Raw genomic sequence first — 22543 nt, forward strand, 5'->3', positions numbered from 1 at the left:
GTATTGAAGACATCCTTTTCTACATGGCATCTTGTAGTCTGGTTCTAAATAAGCCATTATAGTATTGAAGACATCCTCTACCATTAGCAATGGCTGAATATCAACTGCAATCATGTCTGTCATCAGCATTTGATTTTGTCACTCCCTCTGTTATCACACTGCTGACAGCGACGGGCTTGGTCACACGGTGCCTCGCTTTTAACATTGCACCTGTACTGTCACTGTAGCTCAATTACACCTCGCAAAGTTAGCATTTCATCACCTTCTCATTTAGCGTCTCAAAGTATCGCTATACAGGACTTCACTAATGTCCCTTCCATGTCTCACTGATGATGATGATGCATGTAGAACTTTATATCAGTGGAAAATAATTTGAATCTGAAATCCTACAGCTGTGTACTTGGACTCATTCATGTAAATGTCAGAAGTTTGATTTCCAAAATGGATCTTATTGTAATTCTGGCTTCTCAAACTAACGCAACCATTTTGATAATTACTGAAACTTGTTTAATACAGTCTATTACAGATTCTGATGTGTCTAAATGGATACAATGTTTATAGATCTGACAGAGGTGGGGGTATTCATAAATAACAACTTAAATGTTGCTGTGAGTATTGCCACCTCTGTCCCCAAGCAATTGGTATGTCTTGTTCTAAATGTGGGAGTTTTACCACCCTCCCAATTGCTCTTAGCAAATTGTCTGACTTGCGGTCTAACAACGCTAAATCTGAATTATTATTATTGGGTGATCTTAACCTGGATGGGTGATGCCAGTATCAGATAGACTGAAATATATTTGTACTGAGCTAAATAGTACTCAACTGATAACTAAACCAACCAGGCCCAACTTAAAACATCCTGAAAAAACTACTATTTTGGATATCATTCTGACAAAAAACCCTCAAAAGTATACAGTCAATGGAATCTTTGCTAATGAGCTCAGTGACCATTGTCCCATTGCCTGCATTAGAGATACTAAGCTACCTAAAGCATGTCCATAAACTATTACAAACAGAAATGAGCAACATTTCCTGTATGACCTGGGGTTGTATGATTGGGAGGGTGTGTCCCCTATCTCTGATTTGGATCAGGCTGTCACGTCCTGACCTTAGTTCCTTTTTTATGTCTGTATTTTGGTTTGGTCAGGGCGTGAGTTGGGGTGGGCATTCTGTGTTTTTTCTATGTTTTCAATTTCTATGTGTTTGGCCTGGTATGGTTCCCAATCAGAGGCAGTTGTCTCTGATTGAGAACCATACTTAGGTAGCCTTTTCCCACCTGTGTTTTGTGGGTAATTATTTTTCCGTGTGTGTTTGTGGGCACCTCGGTTGCGTCACGGTCTTTGCTGTTTACCTGTTTGTTTATTTCGGTTTCACTTTCATTAAAAGATGTGGAACTACATGCACGCTGCGCCTTGGTTGATTTATGACAGGGAGTTTGAGGAAAGTGAGCGTGACACAGGCCCTTAAATGTTTTACCTCTCTGTTTAACTCTGTTTCAGATAAGCATGCCCCATATGAGAGATTAAGGGTAAAGGACAGATCTAACTAGTGGTTCATGCATGAATTGTCTGAAAGATTTCATGAAAAACTCAGCTTGGGCTAAAGCTATATTGACTAATTCTACTTCTGACTGGCAGTCCTTCAGACATTTGAGGATTATATGTCTTACTCTGGTTAGAAAAGCAAAGCCAACAAACTTCTTGAATTGTGTATCTGAAAGTGGTGAAAATCTAGCTAAATTCTGGAAAGTGGTGAAAATCTAGCTAAATTCTGGAAAGTGGTGAAAATCTAGCTAAATTCTGGAAAGTGGTTAAATCTTTGGTAAAAATAAAAAAAAAAACTCTACCCCTCAACGGTTATGACAGCCACATAACAGAAAAAACACATTTGTGGTGCTTTTAATAACCATTTCTGACCAACCGGCTCGATCCCATGTAGCAACATTTGAAACGTTTTTTTTTCCCCCTTTACATTGGATACACAGTACCAGTCAAAAATTGACACACTTACTCATTCCAGAGTTTTTCTTTATTTTTCCTATGTTCTACATTGTATGAAATAACACATATGGATTCATGCAGCAACCAAACAAGTGTTAAAACAAATCAAAATATATTTTATTTGAGATTCTTCAAAGTAGTCACCTGTTGCCTTGACACTTTGCACACTCTTTCACATCCTCTCAACCAGCTTCATGAGGAATGCATGAGGAGTTCCACATATGCTGAGCACTTGTTGGTTGCTTTTTTCCTTCATTCTGCGGTCCAACTCATCCCAAACCATCTCAATTGGGTTGAGGTCGGGTGAATGTGGAAGCCAGGTCATCTGATGCAGCACACCACCACTCTCCTTGGTCAAATACCCCTTACAAAGTCTGGAGGTGAGTTTTGGGTCATTGTCCTGTGGAAAAACAAATGATAGTCCCACTAAATTATATCCTTCCTGTTTGGCCCTGTCCGGGGGTGTCCTCGGATGGGGCCACAGTGTCTCCTGACCCCTCCTGTCTCAGCCTCCAGTATTTATGCTGCAGTAGTTTATGTGTCGGGGGGCTGGGGTCAGTTTGTTATATCTGGAGTACTTCTCCTGTCCTATTCGGTGTCCTGTGTGAATCTAAGTGTGCGTTCTCTAATTCTCTCCTTCTCTCTTTCTTTCTCTCTCTCGGAGGACCTGAGCCCTAGGACCATGCCCCAGGACTACCTGACATGATGACTCCTTGCTGTCCCCAGTCCACCTGGCCATGCTGCTGTTCCAGTTTCAACTGACCTGAGCCCTAGGACCATGCCCCAGGACTACCTGACATGATGACTCCTTGCTGTCCCCAGTCTACCTGGCCATGCTGCTGCTCCAGTTTCAACTTCCACCTGACTGTGCTGCTGCTCTAGTTTCAACTGTTCTGCCTTATTATTATTCGACCATGCTGGTCATTTATGAACATTGAACATCTTGACCATGTTCTGTTATAATCTCCACCCGGCACAGCCAGAAGAGGACTGGCCACCCCACATAGCCTGGTTCCTCTCTAGGTTTCTTCCTAGGTATTGGCCTTTCTAGGGAGTTTTTCCTAGCCACCGTGCTTCTCCACCTGCATTGCTTGCTGTTTGGGGTTTTAGGCTGGGTTTCTGTACAGCACTTTGAGATATCAGCTGATGTACGAAGGGCTATATAAATAAATTTGATTTGATTTGATTTGATTTAAACGCAAACCAGATGGAATGGCGTAGCTCTGCAGAATGCTGTGGTCGGTATGCTGGTTAAGTCTGCCTTGAGTTCTAAATAAATCACTAACATTGTTACCAGAAAAGCACCACACTGGTCCACCTTCCCCTCCATGCTTCACAGTGGAAACCACACATGCGGAGATCATCGGTTCACCTACTATGCGTCTCACAAAGACACAGCGGTTGGAACCAAAAACCTCAAATTTGGACTCGGACGAAAGGACAGATTTCCACCAGTCTAATGTCTATTGCTCGTGTTTCTTGGCCCAAGCAAGTCTCTTCTTCTTATTGGTGTCCTTTAGTAGTGATTTCTTTGCAACAATTCAACCAAAAAGGCCTGATTCATGCAGTCTCCTTTGAACAGTTGATGTTGAGATGTGTCTGTTACTTGAATTCTTATCAGGCATTTATTTGGGCTGCAATCTCAGGTGCAGTTAACTCTAATGAACGTATCCTCTGCAGCAGAGGTAACTCTGGGTCTTCATTTCCTGTGGCCGTCCTCATGAGAGACAGTTTCATCATAGCGCTTGATGGTTTTTGCGATTGCACTTGAAGAAGCTTTCAAAGTTCTTGAAAATATCCGGATTGACTGACCTTCATGTCTTAAAGTAATGATGGACTGTCCTTTCGTTTTGCTTATTTGAGCTGTTCTTGCCATAATATGGACTTGGTCTTTTACCAAATAGGGATATCTTCTGTATAGCAACCCTACCATGTCACAACACAACTGACTGGCTAAAACGCATTAAGGAAAGAAATTCCACAAATGAACTTTTAACAAAGCACACATGTTAATTTAAATGACTCATGACCTCATGAAGCTGGTTGAGAGAATGCCAAGAGGGGGCAAAGCTGTCATCAAGGCAAAGGGTGACTACTTTGAAGAATAAAATATATTTTTGGTAACTACATGATTCTATATGTGTTATTTCATAGTTTTGATGTCTTCACTATTATTCTACAGTGTGTCCAAACTTTTGACTGGTACTGTATATAAAGTGTAATATTGGGATGCAAACTCAAAATTGAATACATTTCAACTCTATATCTGACATGGTACAGGTGTCTTCTTTTTTTAAACCCATAACCATGTGTGTGAGGTGTATACTTTTGTTTCAAAGTAGATTTGTTTTAAACACTGGGACCCTTATTTAGCCCACTACAGTGTCCCGTTGATAGGATAGTCTCAAACGGAGCTCGTCCAGTTTGTTCTCCAGCGATTGCACATTTACCAATAGCACAGAGGGTAGGGGTGGCTTATTCAATCGTCGCCGTAGTCTCATCAATGTGCCTGCACGGCTACGTCTATAGTGACATACTTCCTCTTCCGAGTGTTGGGATTAGGGCCTGGTCCTGAGGTGAGCAGTATGTCCTGTGCCGAAGACTCACTGAAGTAAAAGTAGAAGTCCAGATCAAGGTGAATGCTGTTCTGATGTCCAGAAGTTTTTTTTTCTCGGTCAGATAAAAAAAGAGTTATGATCAGCACAAAAAAAACTCCAGATAAACAGAAGAATTGGTCAGTAAAACAACAGCTATGCATCCTAGCGTCATCTTAGACTCAGCACAGCTATTTCTGGATGCCTCTCTCTGGATCAATGCTCGGTATAGAGACCCAATGATTAGGCTCTTCCAGCTATTGATCTGGCAACCCTGCATTAATGTGTGGAAATGGAGCAAGAGAGGCGAGAGCTCTGATGTGTTTGGAATGGGCATATTCACACATTAATTCAGGAGGCATTCCGTTTATACGCAAGTCTGTTTTTGGAGTGTTTTGCACAAGCTGTATGAAGACTGAAATGCCTATAGTATCTCTGAGATACTGTACCTCTGATGTGTCTCAGTAATAACCTAAAGCCAGAGAGGGACCTCAATAAAGACAATGCCATAAGCCATAAGACTTAAGCCAAATATGTATTGAGGGACAGTGAAAAGAGTGGAGAGAAAGAAAGAAATGGAGGGAGAGAGACGGAGGGAGAAACAAAGTGATGAGATTGCTCAGGTGGGCAGGTGGAGGACTGCAGTTGCTCTGAGTGGGTGTCAACCCCCGGTGAAGTGACAGACAGCAGGCGGACGTGTGTGTGTGAGAGAGAGCGAGTGAGCGGGAGGGAGGGAGTGTGTGTGTGAGAGAGAGAGAGAGAGAGAGAGAGAGCGGGAGGGAGTGTGTGAGTGAGAGAGGGAGTGGGTGAGAGAGTGTGTGAACAGATAGCTTGACAATTCCCCCCCCCCCATCTCTAATGATCACATCCTTGTGTTTGGCCGTATTCACCACTGTCGTCTCTAGTTAGTGGTCGGAGGCGGGCGAGTAGGTGAGCTGTCTGGAAAGGCTAATACATTATCACAGGCTGCAAAGTGCTGGCTCGCCGAGACAGCCGCCGCTAGTCAGTTCTCTTTCTCACAGCTTTGTGTTATTTTCATCCCTCATTCTCTCTTGCTTTCTCTCTCTGTTTTTAGATAGCCCTCCTTTTTTTCTTCTTCCTCTTATTCACTCACTATTTTTCCTGATTCCATTCTGCTTATAATTTTCTCTCGCTCTCTCCCCTCTTTCTCTCCATGTGCCTCTCAGGCACCATGAAGCTGCTCAGACATATATACAGCCTGTCAGCCAACGTAATCAAACCCAGAGTAATATCCAAAGCCTTCCTCCATCAAGGCACTTGGCCTAACTCCCTCTTCCTCCAGTCCACCTTTTGAGTTCAGAAAGTACCCTCAGAGACAGGATTGGCATCCCTGGCCGAATATGATTTAAAGACGGGACCTCAGGACCGTTCCCAGGATTGTTAATTTCCGTGGAGTCTCTGCCGAGTCCTTGACAGAATGGATCATAAGTTTAGATGTGTCGACGTCAGACCTGTATGATGGCTTTGATTAATAGCTTCATATGCCTTGTTGTCACATAAATGGTGCAAATTAGAAAGGCTGTGTAAGGAGACAAGTAATGGGAGCACTGCAAGAAGAATAAATAAAGCTGAGGTACTGTAGGTGTGTGTACAGATGTAGAATCTTAATTTGATCACATTTTTTTGCTGAGAATTTTCCTGCACCATAGGAATGCAGATGGGCTTCATGATTTACATACATTCACTGAAAATCTGCAATAAGACAAGGTTATATTAACAGGATTTCACTTTTTTTCCATATAGGCTATTTTGGCTAGTTAATAGCCTAACCACAGATCAAGTAACATTATGGACTAAACGATCAAATCCTGCTACTGCAGGATTATTTTGCTGCGAGAATACTGGTCAAATTAAGATCTAACAGCTGTATTTCTAAATGTTTTATTTAACTCAGGGGATATATTCAGGGGAACACATTGAGACCAGGGTCTAATTAACAATGGTGCCCCGAGGACAACAATAAAACACATTCAAAATGATAAACAATTCATTAAAAAACTACAAATGACAGAATCAACACTACAGCTTCAAACACCATAATACAATTATTTACATTCAATCTAAACAGTTCTGGTTAAATCATTTACCTAGATTGGTACGTACGAGTGGAACCTTGAGAGTTAACCATTCCTGTGAATGGGTTTGGTGTCTCATATTTCTTCATTTTAACAGTGAAGTTAGGTAGGTCAGAAGCTTGTAAAGTAGAGCTTTGTAAACAAAAAAGGGAGTAATGAAGTGATCTACAGGACTTTAATTAGGACCAGCCACCCTTTTGATACAGGATGGAGTGATGTGTATTAAAACTGTCACCTGTGATAAAGCGACGGGCGCTATGGTAGTAGTTGCTGCTGCATTCCAATAAATGGTGTCAAGAACTGGCAGGAAAGTTGACTATACAATCTGCTTCCTGTTTATGGATAAGCATGTTCTATTTCTATAAAAAGCCCAGATATTTATAGGTGTGAACCTGCTCGATGAAAGAACCATCCAATGCATGTGTAAGTAATCCTTCTGAAATATTTATACGAGAATTAGAAAACAGCATACATTTAGTTTTTCAAACATTAAGTACAAATGTTTAGTCAACAAGGACTTCCTGCAAGGCGACAAAATCAGATTGCAGCTCCAACAGTGTCATCTGCATTATATAAATAGTAAAGAGGACAGGTCCTAATACTGACCCCTGTGGGACACCTTTAGTAATATTGAGGTAGCTTGACTTGATACCGTCAGAAAGCGCACATTGTGCCTAAGTCAGACAAATACTTCCCAAAACACTTGCAAGACGCCTGGTCGAGGCCCATTTCAGACAACCTTTGAATGAGTAGATGATGGTGGACAGTATTAAAGGCCTTCGGGGCAGAAAACTGCAGTAGAAAGGGATCAAGCGCATCAACTCCTGTGGATTTAGAACCTTTTAAGTGCCTTTTTTTGCAAGGCACTTAATACATAATTGACATAGAAAGTGAATGCCTGGAAGTGCATCATTCTCTGCTATCTGTTTAGAGGTGAATAAAGGATTTTCTCTAGTGGAACTTGAGGTATTTTCAGAAACCATTCTTTCAAATAGATGGCCAGCTGAGGCAGAATGTGACTTGTTTCAGGAAACTAGGCATATGTCGCAAGTCACTACTTCACAGGAGGCATTTAAACGTAGACAACAAACTTAAATAACGAAACCTGTCATCTGTAAATACAAATAAAATTGTTAAATTACGAGCCTAGTTGGTTTAGCCACAGAAAAAGTCAGGAACCTTCCCACTAGCCATGATTAGCTGAGATAATGGATGGGTTAGACATACCGAGAGATTAGTTTGGTTTGGTCTGCCATGTAGCATCCGTCTGTCTATAACATGAGCTGCTTAGTATGTGTAGATAATCCTTTCTACTACAGATTTTTTTAAAGATATCATGAAAAACTGTAAAAGTGTTGCAACTGCTCTCCATTTTCTAGAGGACAATTGTGCTATGCTGACTCTCACTGACTCTGAAAATAAATCAGACGATGAGGAAATCCCTAATTCAGGTCAAATAATTTTCATTCAACCAGACATTGTAGTCTTCTTATGACAGTGATGGGGAAGAAATGGCTATCAACAGTGTTGATGTCACAGAAGAAGTTGACCAAGTCATGAAATCAGTGGAATGCCTGGTGGAAGCAGAGTATGATAGCTAAGGAGATGGAGAAAACTCAGGCATTTGATTGCATATATGCAAAGAGATTCGAAAAGAGAACACAGAAGCCTGTTGGAAAACCCCCCTGTCTCCTGATTACATCATTCAAACTAAGGGCAAACGTGGCATCTGTGACATGAGTCTCGCTAGCTACATTTTCAGATATTATACATTTCAAATTTTGTCAGAAAGTTGTTTTAATTGCAAGTTAAAGAGTACTGTTAGCTAGCTAACATTAGCTCGCTGGCTTGCTAGCTCGCATTGAGTGTATGATCTGTGTAGTAATATTATTTGTATCTCAGCAAACCCTTTACATTGCTAGTTGTAGACTAATTTTAGCTAGCTAGCTAACATTAACTTCTTGACGCACCCATCCCGTTAGCGGGATCATTTTCATCAACACCCGCTGAATTGCAGTGCGCCAAATTCAAATTAAATTACTAAAAATATTAAATTTTCATGAAATCACAAGTGCAATCTAGCAAAACACAGTTTAGCTTGTTGTTAATCCACCTGGCGTGTCAGATTTCAATACAGATTTTCAGCAAAAGCATAACAAGTGTTTATATAAGAACATCTCTCTCAGTAGACAAAATATTACAAACACTAGCAGCCAAGTAGATTTGTCACGAAAGTCAGAAAAGCAACCAATTAAATCGCTTACCTTTGATGATCTTCAGATGTTTGCACTCACGAGACTCCCACTTACACAATAAATGTTCCTTTTGTTCCATAAAGATTGTTTTAATATCCAAAATACCTAATTTGTTTGGCGCGTCATGTTCAGAAATCCACAGGCTCGAGCGGTCACGACATCGCAGACAAAAATTCCAAATAGTATCCGTAATGTCCACAGAAACATGTCAAACGTTTTTTATAATCAATCCTCAGGTTGTTTTTAAAATATATAATAGATAATATATCAACCCGGGACTGTAGCTTTTTAATAGGAGAGGGAGAGACAATGGCTGCCCCTCTCTGTTGCGCAAGCAAAACTCTGAACACCCAGCTATCCACTGACGCGATGTGATCTTTCTCGCTAATTTTTCAAAATAAAAGCCTGAAACTATGTCTAAAGACTGTTGACACCTTGAGGAAGCCATAGGAAAAGGAATCTGGTTGATATCCCTTTAAATGGAGGCAAGGCAACCAATGGAACAGAGAGCTTTCAGGAAAAACAGCACTTCCTTGTTGGATTTTACTTAGGTTTTCGCCTGCAATATCAGTTCTGTTATACTCACAGACAATATTTTGATGGTTTTGGAAACTGTAGAGTGTTTTCCATCCTAATCTGACATTTATATGCATATTCTAGTTTTTGGGCCTGAGAAATAGGCAGTTTCAAATGGGTATGTTTTTTTAGCCAAAAACGAAAATCCTGCCCCCTACACTCAAGAAGTTAAACCTAGTTGGCTAGCTTTAGCTACCTGGAGATTAATGCACAGTGGCTAGCTATGACAATCAGTATAGGTTGGGATTATTGCCGTGTTCAAAACAACCGGGAACTCGGAAATCTATGACTTCCGATTTCAGTGCGTTCAAGACAACTGGGAACTGAAAAAAAACAAGCGCCGACTGGGAAAAATAGTTTTGTACGGTCATCCAAGTTGGGACACTATCTAGAGTCCCAACTTTCTCACCTGAAGATCACTGACATCATGATTTGATCTCATACAGTATTCTTCCCAGTTGCCTTCAAAGCACCATTAGGTTCATTGTTTAGCTAGCAAGCTACATGTCTAAACAAAAGACTCCACTTCACTAAATGATTACAGTGTATTTTTTATTTTTGCTACTACTTTCACCAGTTTTAGTCTTGAAATCATTGGTTGTTTACTACACTACCTTACTCACTCTGTTTAGAACATGGCCTCACATGTGAATCCTTAAAGAGATGGGTTTATGAGGGTGTGAACGATGCTGAACTGGTGTAGACAAAGAAGAGCTCTCCAGTATACTGTATACCGAAACATTCAAGGGCCATTTTCTCAAATGTGAGGTAACAAATGTATCAACTTTCAAAGCAGAATAACTTTCCCATTGTTCCACTGCAGTGTTTGATATACAATTGTCTAGCTCTGAGTCTCTATGGACAGGACCAGGCAAAAGTTTGGACACACCTACTCATTCCAGGGTGTTTCTTTATTTTTACTATTTTCTACATTGTAGAATAGTGTAGATATCAAAACTATGAAATAACACATATGCAATCATGTAGTAACCAAAAAGGTGTTAAACAAATAAAAATATAATTTAGATTTGAGTATGTACATATCCCAACCAGAAGCCATGGATTACAGGCAACATCCGTACTGAGCTAAAGGCTAGAGCTGCCGCTTTAACCTTTTCATACGTGAGTTCCAAATATCTCTATATCACTGTTACGCAACAGCACATTTAATCCGCGCTGCCCTCAAACCAAGGCATGCTGCCTGTTTTTATTTATAGGCTGTTTTCAACTTGTCAATTTCAAATGAAGTTTTTATTTTCTAAGAACAGTTTGAATTGAGGTGTGTTCCGCCTCCTCATTCATTCACATAAAAGTAGTCATTTTAACTTTTGTGGACAATACATTTTTTTTGACATTTCTGACCCGGATAAAATTCCCCAAGTACTTCTCAATTGTTGTGCAGTTCAAGTCTGTGGACATTTGCGCATCTCCCATCAGAACAGGATCTGCACACACATGTTCACATTTTCCATCTGTTGCCCGCATCACAGTCATTGTAGTTTTTTTTTTATAATAACTTTGGAAATGTGTGCCTTTCTATCAAAGTAAGTGCCTTATTGTGTTATAATAGTTTTTGTATGTCATGTTATGCCATTTCTCATGTAGCTCACTGTATGTGGGGCGGCAGGGTAGCCTAGTGGTTAGAGCGTTGGACTAGTAACCGGAAGGTTGTGAGTTCAAACCCCCGAGCTGACAAGGTACAAATCTGTTGTTCTGCCCCTAAACAGGCAGTTAACCCACTGTTCCCAGGCCGTCATTGAAAATAAGAATGTGTTCTTAACTGACTTGCCTGGTTAAATAAAGGTAAAATAAATAAAAAATATATATATAAATGTATGGAGCATAATATAGTTGTGTATATTCCTTATAACCGCGGACACGCGAAGTAACGTTACTCATTTCATAACCTCACTGTCAGAATCTGATTCTTGACTTTCACACTCAGACTCATTGTCAGAATATTTTTAAATCTCCAGAATTTCTGCATTTGTGAGTTGCCTCCTTTTGAAAGACATTGCTAATGCTACAGCTTATCTCACTAGCGACATACATAAACAACAACACTGAATGGCTCAGAGTGGGAATGAGAGGTTATGTGATTGACTGCCGGCACGCACCACTTGTATCAATAAGTCACTATCAGAAAATGTTTCGTGTGGTGTTATTGATTTATTTACTGTTTTATTCACGTTTTCAAGTAATATTGACAAATCATGCATAGATTGTAATGGGCACATATTATGTGTGTAAAATACTTTTTTGAAGGTTGTATTGATTATGATGAGCTAAGCTAATTCCAGCTATGTGTGGAGCCATGTTTGTTGACATACAATTCATTCTGGGTGTCATGTAATCTGTCGGACCAAATATGTTATCTTTTTATGGCTGGGGGCAGTATTGAGTAGCTTGGATGAATAAGGTGCCAAAAGTAAACGGCCAGCTCCTCAGTCTCAGTTTCTAATATATACATATTATTAGTATATTTGGATAGAAAATAGTCTAAAGTTTCTAAAACTGTTTGAATGATGTCTGTGAGTATATATATATACGGCTGTGATTATAATCGAAGAGAATTCCCTTGGTAGATAATGCGGACGACATTTGATTGTGAGGAATTCTAAGTCAGGTGAACAGAAGGACTTGAGTCCCTGTATATATAACAGAACTCATATGGCAGGCAAAATCCTGAGTTGAAATAAAAACAGGAAGTGAGAAATCTGAGTATTGTATGTATTCACCAGAGTCCCCAATGAAATCCCCTTGAGATATGAATGATGTTGCACTGCCTAGGGGTTCTACTAGATGTCAACCATCAATATAATTATGAGACTTCTATGATGTTGTGGAAGTGAATGATAGCAGAATCAGTCAGGTGTCTGGCAGTCAGCCATTTTCTGATCATGGTTATTCCTCGTGGTAGTCACTTGCGTTCCATTGCTCACAAAGACAAGGACGTTGGAAAGGACAAGGAGTACTCTGGTTGGAACTTTATTGAAGCTGTATGTTAAAAACATCCAAATGATTGATTCTATACTTTGTTTGAAATGTTTCTTCAACCGGTAATATCACTTTTTGAAGTTTTTGTCCGATATAACACTGACCAGAATTAGTGTTTGGATATGTATACCAAACGCGCTAACAAAAGAAGGTATTTGGACATAAATAACAGACATTTTCGAACAAAACAAACATTTATTGTGGACCTGGGATTCCTGGAGTGCTTTCTGATGTAGATCATCAAAGGTAAGGGAATATTTATCATGTAATTTCTTGTTTATGTTGACGCCATCTTTGCAGCTGTGGTGTTTTTACTTCTGAGCGCAGTCTCAGATTATTGCATGGGTTTCTTTTTCCGTAAAGTAAAAAAAAAAATCTGACACAGTGGTTGCATTAAGGAGAGGTATATCTATAATTCCATGTGTATAACTTGTATTATCATCTACATTTATGATGAGTATTTCTGTGGATGTGGCTATGCAAAAGTCACTGGATGTTTTTGGAACTAGTGAATGTAACGCGCCAATGTAAACTCAGATTTTCTGATATAAATATGAACTTTATCAAACAAAACATGCATGTATTGTGTAACATGAAGTCCTATAAGTGTCATCTAATGAAGATTATCAAATGTTAGTGATTAATTTAAGGTCTAGTGTCTGCAGGTCTCATTACTTGAAATCATTCAAAGTCTTACACATGGGAACACGGTCAGCCTTTAAAGCCATTAGACATTTAAATGCCTAGATCTAATTTACAGGAGGAACTGTATAACACATTTTAATGCACATTTCACTGCAGAGTGACACTGGTAGTAACATGTATTCTTTAGTAGGTTCTTCACAGCACATTATGGATGATAATACAAATAATAATAATATATAGTAACAGTCAAAACTTTGGACAGCAATGGCATGTATTTAAATATACCCTTTAGATGAATAAGCCCAACCCGTTTACAGTTTACAAATGACTGTAACCACTGATCACACCAACATATGCCAACTAGTTACAGCCATCTCTTACTACTAATTGGTGGCCATGGAAGACCCCCTAGTAAAAGGTAAAGAGGTAGGAAAGGACATTTGACTCCAACATCCTCAATAGTATATTACTTGGGCATTGGGCGCATTGCATCGTAATTATACAATGTATCCTTGCATGAATCATTGTGTGGTTACCTAGGCAACACTTCCAACAATCTAGAAATAGATAATACAAATTTAGGGGGGGGGAGGGTGTGTGTGTTCGTGCATGTGGTCCATCGCTCACCTGACAGGCGTTGTACAGCAGCTGGTGCTCAAACTTCTTGATGCCCAGAATCTGCTGGAACATCTCATACAGTTGCTCCTTGCTGAGGATCATCTCGGACACGGCACTGAGGTGCATCCTCTGGGGCTGGCGCCGCAGGTCCTCATCCCCCCTGTAGATGGTGTCATACTTGGCGATCCAGGAGCTCAGCACTGTCTCTTTTTTCAGGCCGTCGATTTTGGGCAAGCTGCGCACCCGCCGCTCAATGTTCTTTTTGAAGACGTCACGGAAGTCGCAGGCCGAGCAGCCGCCGCTCTGCACCATCCTGGACACCCGCTCGCTCTTCAGGAAGCCCTGTGCAAGTGGAAACCAGGGATCATAAGGACCCGGAAGAAAATACAACTAATGTAGTGCTGCTAAGTTAATGTAGCTAATTAATGCAGTTGGTTACCATCATTGCACTTTGTTATAGCTCCTGATAAACTTACCAATGACCCATGACCCCAGAGTCTAATCTTGCCGTTGCATCCCTGGGAAACAGTTATTTTTTGCATCTCAGCGTATGTACAGTAGATACAACCATGAAAATGATAAAGTTGATATAACATACAGAAAAACACAATATGGAACCCACGTAAATGAACAATAAAACGATATAGGTTGATTCAGCTCATGGTAATCTCCTTACATGGGCTCCAGTTGTATTAAACATGCAGGTGTTATGCCCTGCTCAGGGCAGGCAGCCGCTATTAACCTCTATAATTACACAGAATGGATGTTTCTTCCTCAGGGCTTAACTGCAGACTCACTCAGATTCTTTCTGCTGGTAGTCATGACGTCTGGGAGAGGAGGATGATGGTACATGAAGTCCAGGTTTTTAGCCTCACTCAAGGGTCTCATCTGGATGTAGCATTTCCTATTAGGGGAGGCTAATCTTTTATTTGGCCCCTCAGTATAACGGGTTAGCTAGCTTGCCTAATACTCCTCAGGGAGAGAGAAGATAATTGGGTTCGGTTTACACCTGGGTACAGGGTCAAGATCTGTGAGGGGGTTGTACTGGCCTCTCTGCCTCAAAGAATCCCCAGACTCTTCACAAGGTGTATGAGTGATATGCACATCCCAAACTTTCATAGGCTAGCAAGGACCACTATGAAAGAACGCCTGCACATGGCATGGATGTTCACGTGACGTGAAGGCTTTCGGATGGACAGATAAAAGAAGGCACGATCTGAGAATGCTGAAAGCGACATGATATTATTGAACCATCTAAAGAACAGGGGGCATTGGATTCCAGAAAAACAGGCATTAGCTACTTCTGTCAAGAAGAATGCTTACTGGAGCTGAAGTGCTCAAAGGGAGTAGGGATCTAAATATTTATGGTAGACAGTAGTTTAGAGAGGCTGGAGAAAGACATCGACTGACTAACTGCCCGACTAGGAGACAGACAGACAAACAGTGGAGCCCGGTATTGACCACGCGCTTCACTGATTCTGTTTGATCCCGTTTTGGAGGGACGATGCAAAGGCGTCTTGGGGTACAGAGAGCTGCTAGTGCATGAACAGCAGATGGAGAAGAATCGTGGCTCCTCGTGGGGAGTAATGGTGCGGAACAAAAGCATTTTGCGTCGGAGAGTCTCTGGGAGGGAGGAAACCACAAACCAACAAAACAAATGTGTTTGTGTCGAGAGCAAAGCCATTTCCTGAGCCAGACTGAGATTTCAGCACATCGGGGGGTAACACGGCTGCTGACGGGCTGCCAAGGCCAAGTTTCTCTGAACTGCAGTTAGAAAGAGAGAGCCAGGCTTTATGAAGATAAATGGAAATTGGCCAGAGTTAACTAGATAAAGATGTGGTGACAGATGTAGCTGCCACTGGCATGTACTGCTAACGGGGCAAGAACAGCCAAGACGTGTTCCTTTGAACTGCAGTAAGGAGAAAGAAATAACAGCCCACCACATAAATAGTAATGGCAAATTGCAAAGCAGGAAAAACTAGAGTTTGCTAGACAAAGATGGAGGAGGTAGGCTAACAGCCTCCTGCTCTGCTATCAACAACTGATTGGCCTGAGTTCAATCTTATTTTGTTAGCCAGGTGCGATGCAGCGCTAGGCAACACTGGTGCAGTGAGGTAAATTTAGCAAACTGTTCAGTGAGTCAAAGAAAGCATGTGGAACTTATGTCAACTTATGTCATGCCTCAATTGCAGGGGTGTCAAACTCAATTTCTGGAAGGCTGAGTATCTTAAGCCTTGTTCATATTGCCAGTTTGAAGTGACTCAAATCCCCTGTTTCTGAAGTCTAAATAGCCAAAAACCTAATGGAGTCGGATATTTCAAGCCACAGTGGAAACTACCTTTGTAGGTGGTTTGAAGTCAAATACAAATCTGATTCCTGGCCAGACGGCTTGTGTCTGAACGGTCAAATTGGATTTACTTGCACTCAAGTAGTTTTTAGACTGTTATTTGGCATATCTTGTTGCTTGCTAGCTACTCTGTTGACAGTTTGACAAGAACATGTGGTAGCTAACTAGCTTATTAAACAAATGAGTGAATGTGCTAGAAAGCTAAACAGCTACCTACCTAGCTAGCTAGTTGACTGCTGTGGCTGGTCAAAATGACTCATTATGAAAGTTGGATAATCTTATCCTTTGAGGCTTTAAAAAGTGTTCTAACACTATGATTTTGAACATTCAAAGCAACTGGGAAACATCCGTGGCCGGTATTGTTGTCACCTTAGCTTGCTACATAACTTCTGAGTGATAGGAAGCATGAGCACCACCACTAATCTCCCTACACCACTGCGCACACATCCTTCATTACTATGACAACTAGTGTAGCCATGTCGGCAGGTAGCCCAGTGGTGAGAGCGTTGGGCCAGTAACCGAAAGGTTGCTGGATAGAATCCCCGAGCTGACAAGGTAAAAATCTGTCGTTCTGCCTCTGAACAAGGCAGTTATAACCCATTGTTCCCTGGTAGGCCGTCATTGTAAATAAGAATTTGTTCTTAACTTACTTGCCTAGTTACATTTTAAATATCAGCAAATGACTGCTGTCTGAACACACAGAAATCCGATTTGGTCACCTGCAACTTCCTGTTTGGGACAGTCAATATTCCAAATCGGATTTGAAAAGCAAAACGGATTTAAGCATTACAGCCTGCAATGTAAACAAGGCTTAAGGGTTTTCCCTTGTATTTGACTGATTAGTAAGAACCCCCCTCACCTGGTTAGGTCTAAATTGAACACAATGTGCACATTGGTATAAACATAAATAGAAGCCCTACAAAAATACTCCATGTTTCAGTGACTCATGGAGCAGCTAACTGATACACAGCGAACTGTGTTTTGGGGCAGGGGGCATCCTGGGAATTCGAGGAGAGGGAGTTGGGATGTTGTTTACACACTGAAATTGACTGAAATGCGATCACATGAACTGGTTATACTGTCCTTGGCCAACACAAACCCCAAAACCAAATGACTTCGCCTCTATGTCAAATCAAATCAAATTTTATTTGTCACATACACATGGTTAGCAGATGTTAATGCGAGTGTAGCGAAATGCTTGTGCTTCTAGTTCCGACAATGCAGTAATAACGAACAAGTAATCTAACTAACAATTCCCCCCAAAAAACAAAAAAATACCTAAAACTCTTATAAACAGTGTAAGGGGATAAAGAATATGTACATAAGGATATATGAATGAGTGATGGTACAGAGGAGCATAGGCAAGATACAGTAGATGGTATCGAGTACAGTATATACATATGAGATGAGTATGTAAACAAAGTAGCATAGTTAAAGTGGCTAGTGATACATGTGTTACATAAGGATGCAGTCGATGATATAGAGTACAGTATCTACGTATGCATATGAGATGAATAATGTAGGGTAAGTAACATTATATAAGGTAGCATTGTTTAAAGTGGCTAGTGATATATTTACATCATTTCCCATCAATTCCCATTATTAAAGTGGCTGGAGTAGAGTCAGTGTCGTTGACAGTGTGTTGGCAGTAGCCACTCAATGTTAGTGGTGGCTGTTTAACAGTCTGATGGCCTTGAGATAGAAGCTGTTTTTCAGTCTCTCTCTCGGTCCCAGCTTTGATGCACCTGTACTGACCTCGCCTTCTGGATGACAGCGGGGTGAACAGGCAGTGGCTCAGGTGGTTGATGTCCTTGATGATCTTTATGGCCTTCCTGTAGCATCGGGTGGTGTAGGTGTCCTGGAGGGCAGGTAGTTTGCCCCCGGTGATGCGTTGTGCAGACCTCACTACCCTCTGGAGAGCCTTACGGTTGAGGGCGGTGCAGTTGCCATACCAGGCGGTGATACAGCCCGCCAGGATGCTCTCGATTGTGCATCTGTAGAAGTTTGTGAGTGCTTTTGGTGACAAGCCGAATTTCTTCAGCCTCCTGAGGTTGAAGAGGCGCTGCTGCGCCTTCCTCACGATGCTGTCTGTGTGAGTGGACCAATTCAGTTTGTCTGTGATGTGTATGCCGAGGAACTTAAAACTTGCTACCCTCTCCACTACTGTTCCATCGATGTGGATGGGGGGGTGTTCCCTCTGCTGTTTCCTGAAGTCCACAATCATCTCCTTAGTTTTGTTGACGTTGAGTGTGAGGTTATTTTCCTGACACCACACTCCGAGGGCCCTCACCTCCTCCCTGTAGGCCGTCTCGTCGTTGTTGGTAATCAAGCCTACCACTGTTGTGTCGTCCGCAAACTTGATGATTGAGTTGGAGGCGTGCGTGGCCACGCAGTCGTGGGTGAACAGGGAGTACAGGAGAGGGCTCAGAACGCACCCTTGTGGGGCCCCAGTGTTGAGGATCAGCGGGGAGGAGATGTTGTTGCCTACCCTCACCACCTGGGGGCGGCCCGTCAGGAAGTCCAGTACCCAGTTGCACAGGGCGGGGTCGAGACCCAGTGTCTCGAGCTTGATGACGAGCTTGGAGGGCACTATGGTGTTGAATGCCGAGCTGTAGTCGATGAACAGCATTCTCACATAGGTATTCCTCTTGTCCAGATGGGTTAGGGCAGTGTGCAGTGTGGTTGAGATTGCATCGTCTGTGGACCTATTTGGGCGGTAAGCAAATTGGAGTGGGTCTAGGGTGTCAGGTAGGGTGGAGGTGATATGGTCCTTGACTAGTCTCTCAAAGCACTTCATGATGACGGATGTGAGTGCTACGGGGCGGTAGTCGTTTAGCTCAGTTACCTTAGCCTTCTTGGGAACAGGAACAATGGTGGCCCTCTTGAAGCATGTGGGAACAGCAGACTGGTATAGGGATTGATTGAATATGTCCGTAAACACACCGGCCAGCTGGTCTGCGCATGCTCTGAGGGCGCGGCTGGGGATGCCGTCTGGGCCTGCAGCCTTGCGAGGGTTAACACGTTTAAATGTCTTACTCACTTCGGCTGCAGTGAAGGAGAGACCGCATGTTTTCGTTGCAGGCCATGTCAGTGGCAATGTATTGCCCTCAAAGCGGGCAAAAAAGTTATTTAGTCTGCCTGGGAGCAAGACATCCTGGTCCGTGACTGGGCTGGGTTTCTTCCTGTAGTCCGTGATTGACTGTAGACCCTGCCACATGCCTCTTGTGTCTGAGCCGTTGAATTGAGATTCTACTTTGTCTCTGTACTGGCGCTTAGCTTGTTTGATAGCCTTGCGGAGGGAATAGCTGCACTGTTTGTATTCAGTCATGTTACCAGACACCTTGCCCTGATTAAAAGCAGTGGTTCGCGCCTTCAGTTTCACACGAATGCTGCCATCAATCCACGGTTTCTGGTTAGGGAATGTTTTAATCGTTGCTATGGGAACGACATCTTCAACGCACGTCCAATGAACTCGCACACCGAATCAGCGTATTCGTCAATGTTGTTGTCTGATGCAATATGAAACATCTCCCAGTCCACGTGATGGAAGCAGTCTTGGAGTGTGGAGTCAGCTTGGTCAGACCAGCGTTGGACAGACCTCAGCGTGGGTGCTTCTTGTTTTAGTTTCTGTCTGTAGGCAGGGATCAACAAAATGGAGTCGTGGTCAGCTTTACCGAAAGGGGGGCGGGGCAGGGCCTTATATGCATCGCGGAAGTTAGAGTAACAATGATCCAAGGTCTTTCCACCCCTGGTTGCGCAATCGATATGCTGATAAAATTTAGGGAGTCTTGTTTTCAGATTAGCATTGTTAAAATCCCCAGCTACAATGAATGCAGCCTCCGGATAAATCGTTTCCAGTTTGCAGAGAGTTAAATAAAGTTTGTTCAGAGCCATCGATGTGTCTGCTTGGGGGGGGGGATATATACGGCTGTGATTATAATCGAAGAGAATTCTCTTGGTAGATAATGCGGTCTACATTTGATTGTGAGGAATTCTAAATCAGGTGAACAGAAGGATTTGAGTTCCTGTATGTTTCTTTCATCACACCATGTCACGTTAGTCATAAGGCATACGCCCCCGCCCCTCTTCTTACCAGAAAGATGTTTGTTTCTGTCGGCGCGATGCGTGGAGAAACCCGCTGGCTGCACCGCTTCGGATAGAGTCTATGTAGTGCATCATTTTCTAAAGCTACTTTCCTGCTACAGCAATAAGAAGATCAAATTGAGCACACTGCAAATACTACAACATGACCACTTTGAAATCAAAGTCGTGTTCATTTCAGCACTATACTACTTGGCATGCTCCCTTGAAACATGAAAGGTATTCTATGCTCTAGCCCTCACGACTCATCCACCATACCTTACAAGCTCCTATACATATGCGAGTCCACGTCACGACCCCCTCGTTGCTAAATTAAATGTCTTTGTGTTGGTAATTGTGGTCGCCACTGAGGGCCTCCGAGAGCTTTATGGCTAATGCCTTCATTATATGCGGTCACCCATTATTACCCATTATTACTAATGAATCTGCCACCATGGGATTTCCTCTCTCCCTGCTGTTTGACTTAATTGAGGGTTTAAAATCTCATTGAATTATTTATAACCAACACTGCTCCGAGTTTACTCCTCAGTTAAGAGATTAATCAAATAAGCTCCCATCACAGCCTTTGGTTGTATAATTAAAGTTATTATCTGCAGAAATGAATCTACTAAGGAAGATGGAAACAGATCTGAAAGCCTGGCTGTAAAAATATAACTGACACAGGGAGAGATAGCTGTCAGGTTTTGAGCTCTTGGTTTTTAACTGCAAACAGCTGAATTTGTCTGAGGAGACGATTTTTCTTGCTCTACAGAAATGAATAGAATTTCAATGTGAGAAGAGTTATGCATGCGGGGAGAGGAGAGTGAGGAAGAATCTGAACAGTTGTTTATTGAATCAGAGGAGATGTGCATCCTTTGAGAAATCAGTGTTTCTTCCTTCAAAATAACAACTTTAGACAATTTGTGCTGCCATCCTGTTAGAAGGTATTTTATTACAATGGTTAAATTGGATTTTCATTGTGTTCAATGGTGTTATTTGCCCCTAGTGGCGCTTTCTGGTACTTAGAAAGACGACGCAAACAGGAAGTACAGAATTAGTTTTGCACGCAAAGAAGCAGCTACAAACAACGCTACGGTGCAGGTCTTTCGGTTATTTCTTGTCACGCTTCAGCCTTGGAAATATTTGTTTGTAAGTTCGATTCAAGCATTTAGCTAATGATGATAATCTTGTTATTGATAGAGTTGCTTACATATCAATATTGGTTGCATTTACTCACAAATTGCAATGCCTTTAAATGTATGTCGTTAGCTGTATTACTTTGCTCGTGCGTCATGCAAACGAATTGTAAAATATACAATACTGTAGTTTTGTTACTGTTCCTAGTGTAATATGCTTTGTTATTCTACATAAATGGTTGTACATTAGAGTAATGAAAGGAGCCAATTACCATATGAGTAACAATTAGCTATATGGTTTGGCATCATGCCAGATGCATGGTACCTTAGCACGTGCTTTGTATTTATGTAACTTCAAATGTTTAATGTACAGCTACAGTATGTCGGTGTGAATTGAATACTAAAGTATATTCTTTTCTGTATTTTGCAGTTTCACAACATAAACGTTTTCAATATATTCATTCAAGAAAAGTCACGCCTTGGGAGTTTTATTGAAGACTTAGTTGTTAGCTATCTGTCTAGTTTTGCATGGGAACGCAACTCAAGGACAGAATACAATTCAAAAATACCTCTTTGGAAAGTAAAGGAGCAACTGCTGCACACGATACAGTGCCTATAGAAAGTCCACCCCTTTAAACTTTTTTTCACATTTTGCTAAGGATCGGACCCTTTTTTCAAGGATATGCATATTCTTGATATCAATTTAAAGGAATCACTGAAGTTTGTGGAAATGTGAAATTAATGTAGAAGAAAATAACACATTAGATTTGGTAAAAGAAAATACAAAACCAAGAAAACATGCATTTTCAGCTTCTTTTTTGTTCCATCATCTTTGAAATGCAAGAGATAGGTCATACATTAAAATAGGATCCTAGGTGTGATTTAGACTTTTCCCACAAGATGGCTGCAGTGTCTGTGCAAAGTGTCAGACTGATCCAGTGAAGAATTACCTCATTACACAATATTTTGCATCAAGTCTGCCAGGAGTTTGTCCAAATGTGCCGAATTGGTCAACTTATACATTTTCAAGTACATAAATACAGAGAACATACAAACATGCTATGGTAATAAAATAAAATCAGTTTACACACTCCCAGGAATGTCATACATGATGGATCATTAGCTTATACACTAACATTTAGCTTATACACCACACACATCTAGATGGCCAGCTGGGCTGGGTGTGGAGCCAGAGACAG

The 22543-nt window shown here is 41.6% G+C and overlaps 1 protein-coding gene and 1 long non-coding RNA gene across 2 annotated transcripts in view; one reads left to right on the top strand and one right to left on the bottom strand.

Annotated features, from left to right (window-relative positions):
- The window catches only part of LOC109867510 (calcium-dependent secretion activator 2), a 185979-nt gene extending 171860 nt beyond the window's left edge, over positions 1-14119 (bottom strand). Inside the window, exon 1 of the mRNA XM_031801768.1 lies at positions 13791-14119. Coding sequence (XP_031657628.1) covers positions 13791-14093 — 303 coding nt within the window. The 5' untranslated portion in view covers positions 14094-14119. The remainder of the gene's footprint in view (positions 1-13790) is intronic.
- A 7095-nt stretch (positions 14120-21214) lies between these two features.
- Positions 21215-21811, top strand: LOC116356341 (uncharacterized). The gene is made up of 2 exons (XR_004204846.1): positions 21215-21357; positions 21775-21811. It is a non-coding gene; the product is annotated as an uncharacterized LOC116356341 (long non-coding RNA).
- The last annotated feature ends 732 nt before the right edge of the window (positions 21812-22543 follow it).

The sequence above is a fragment of the Oncorhynchus kisutch genome, linkage group LG22, assembly GCF_002021735.2.
Source record: "Oncorhynchus kisutch isolate 150728-3 linkage group LG22, Okis_V2, whole genome shotgun sequence".
NCBI lineage: Eukaryota > Metazoa > Chordata > Actinopteri > Salmoniformes > Salmonidae > Oncorhynchus > Oncorhynchus kisutch.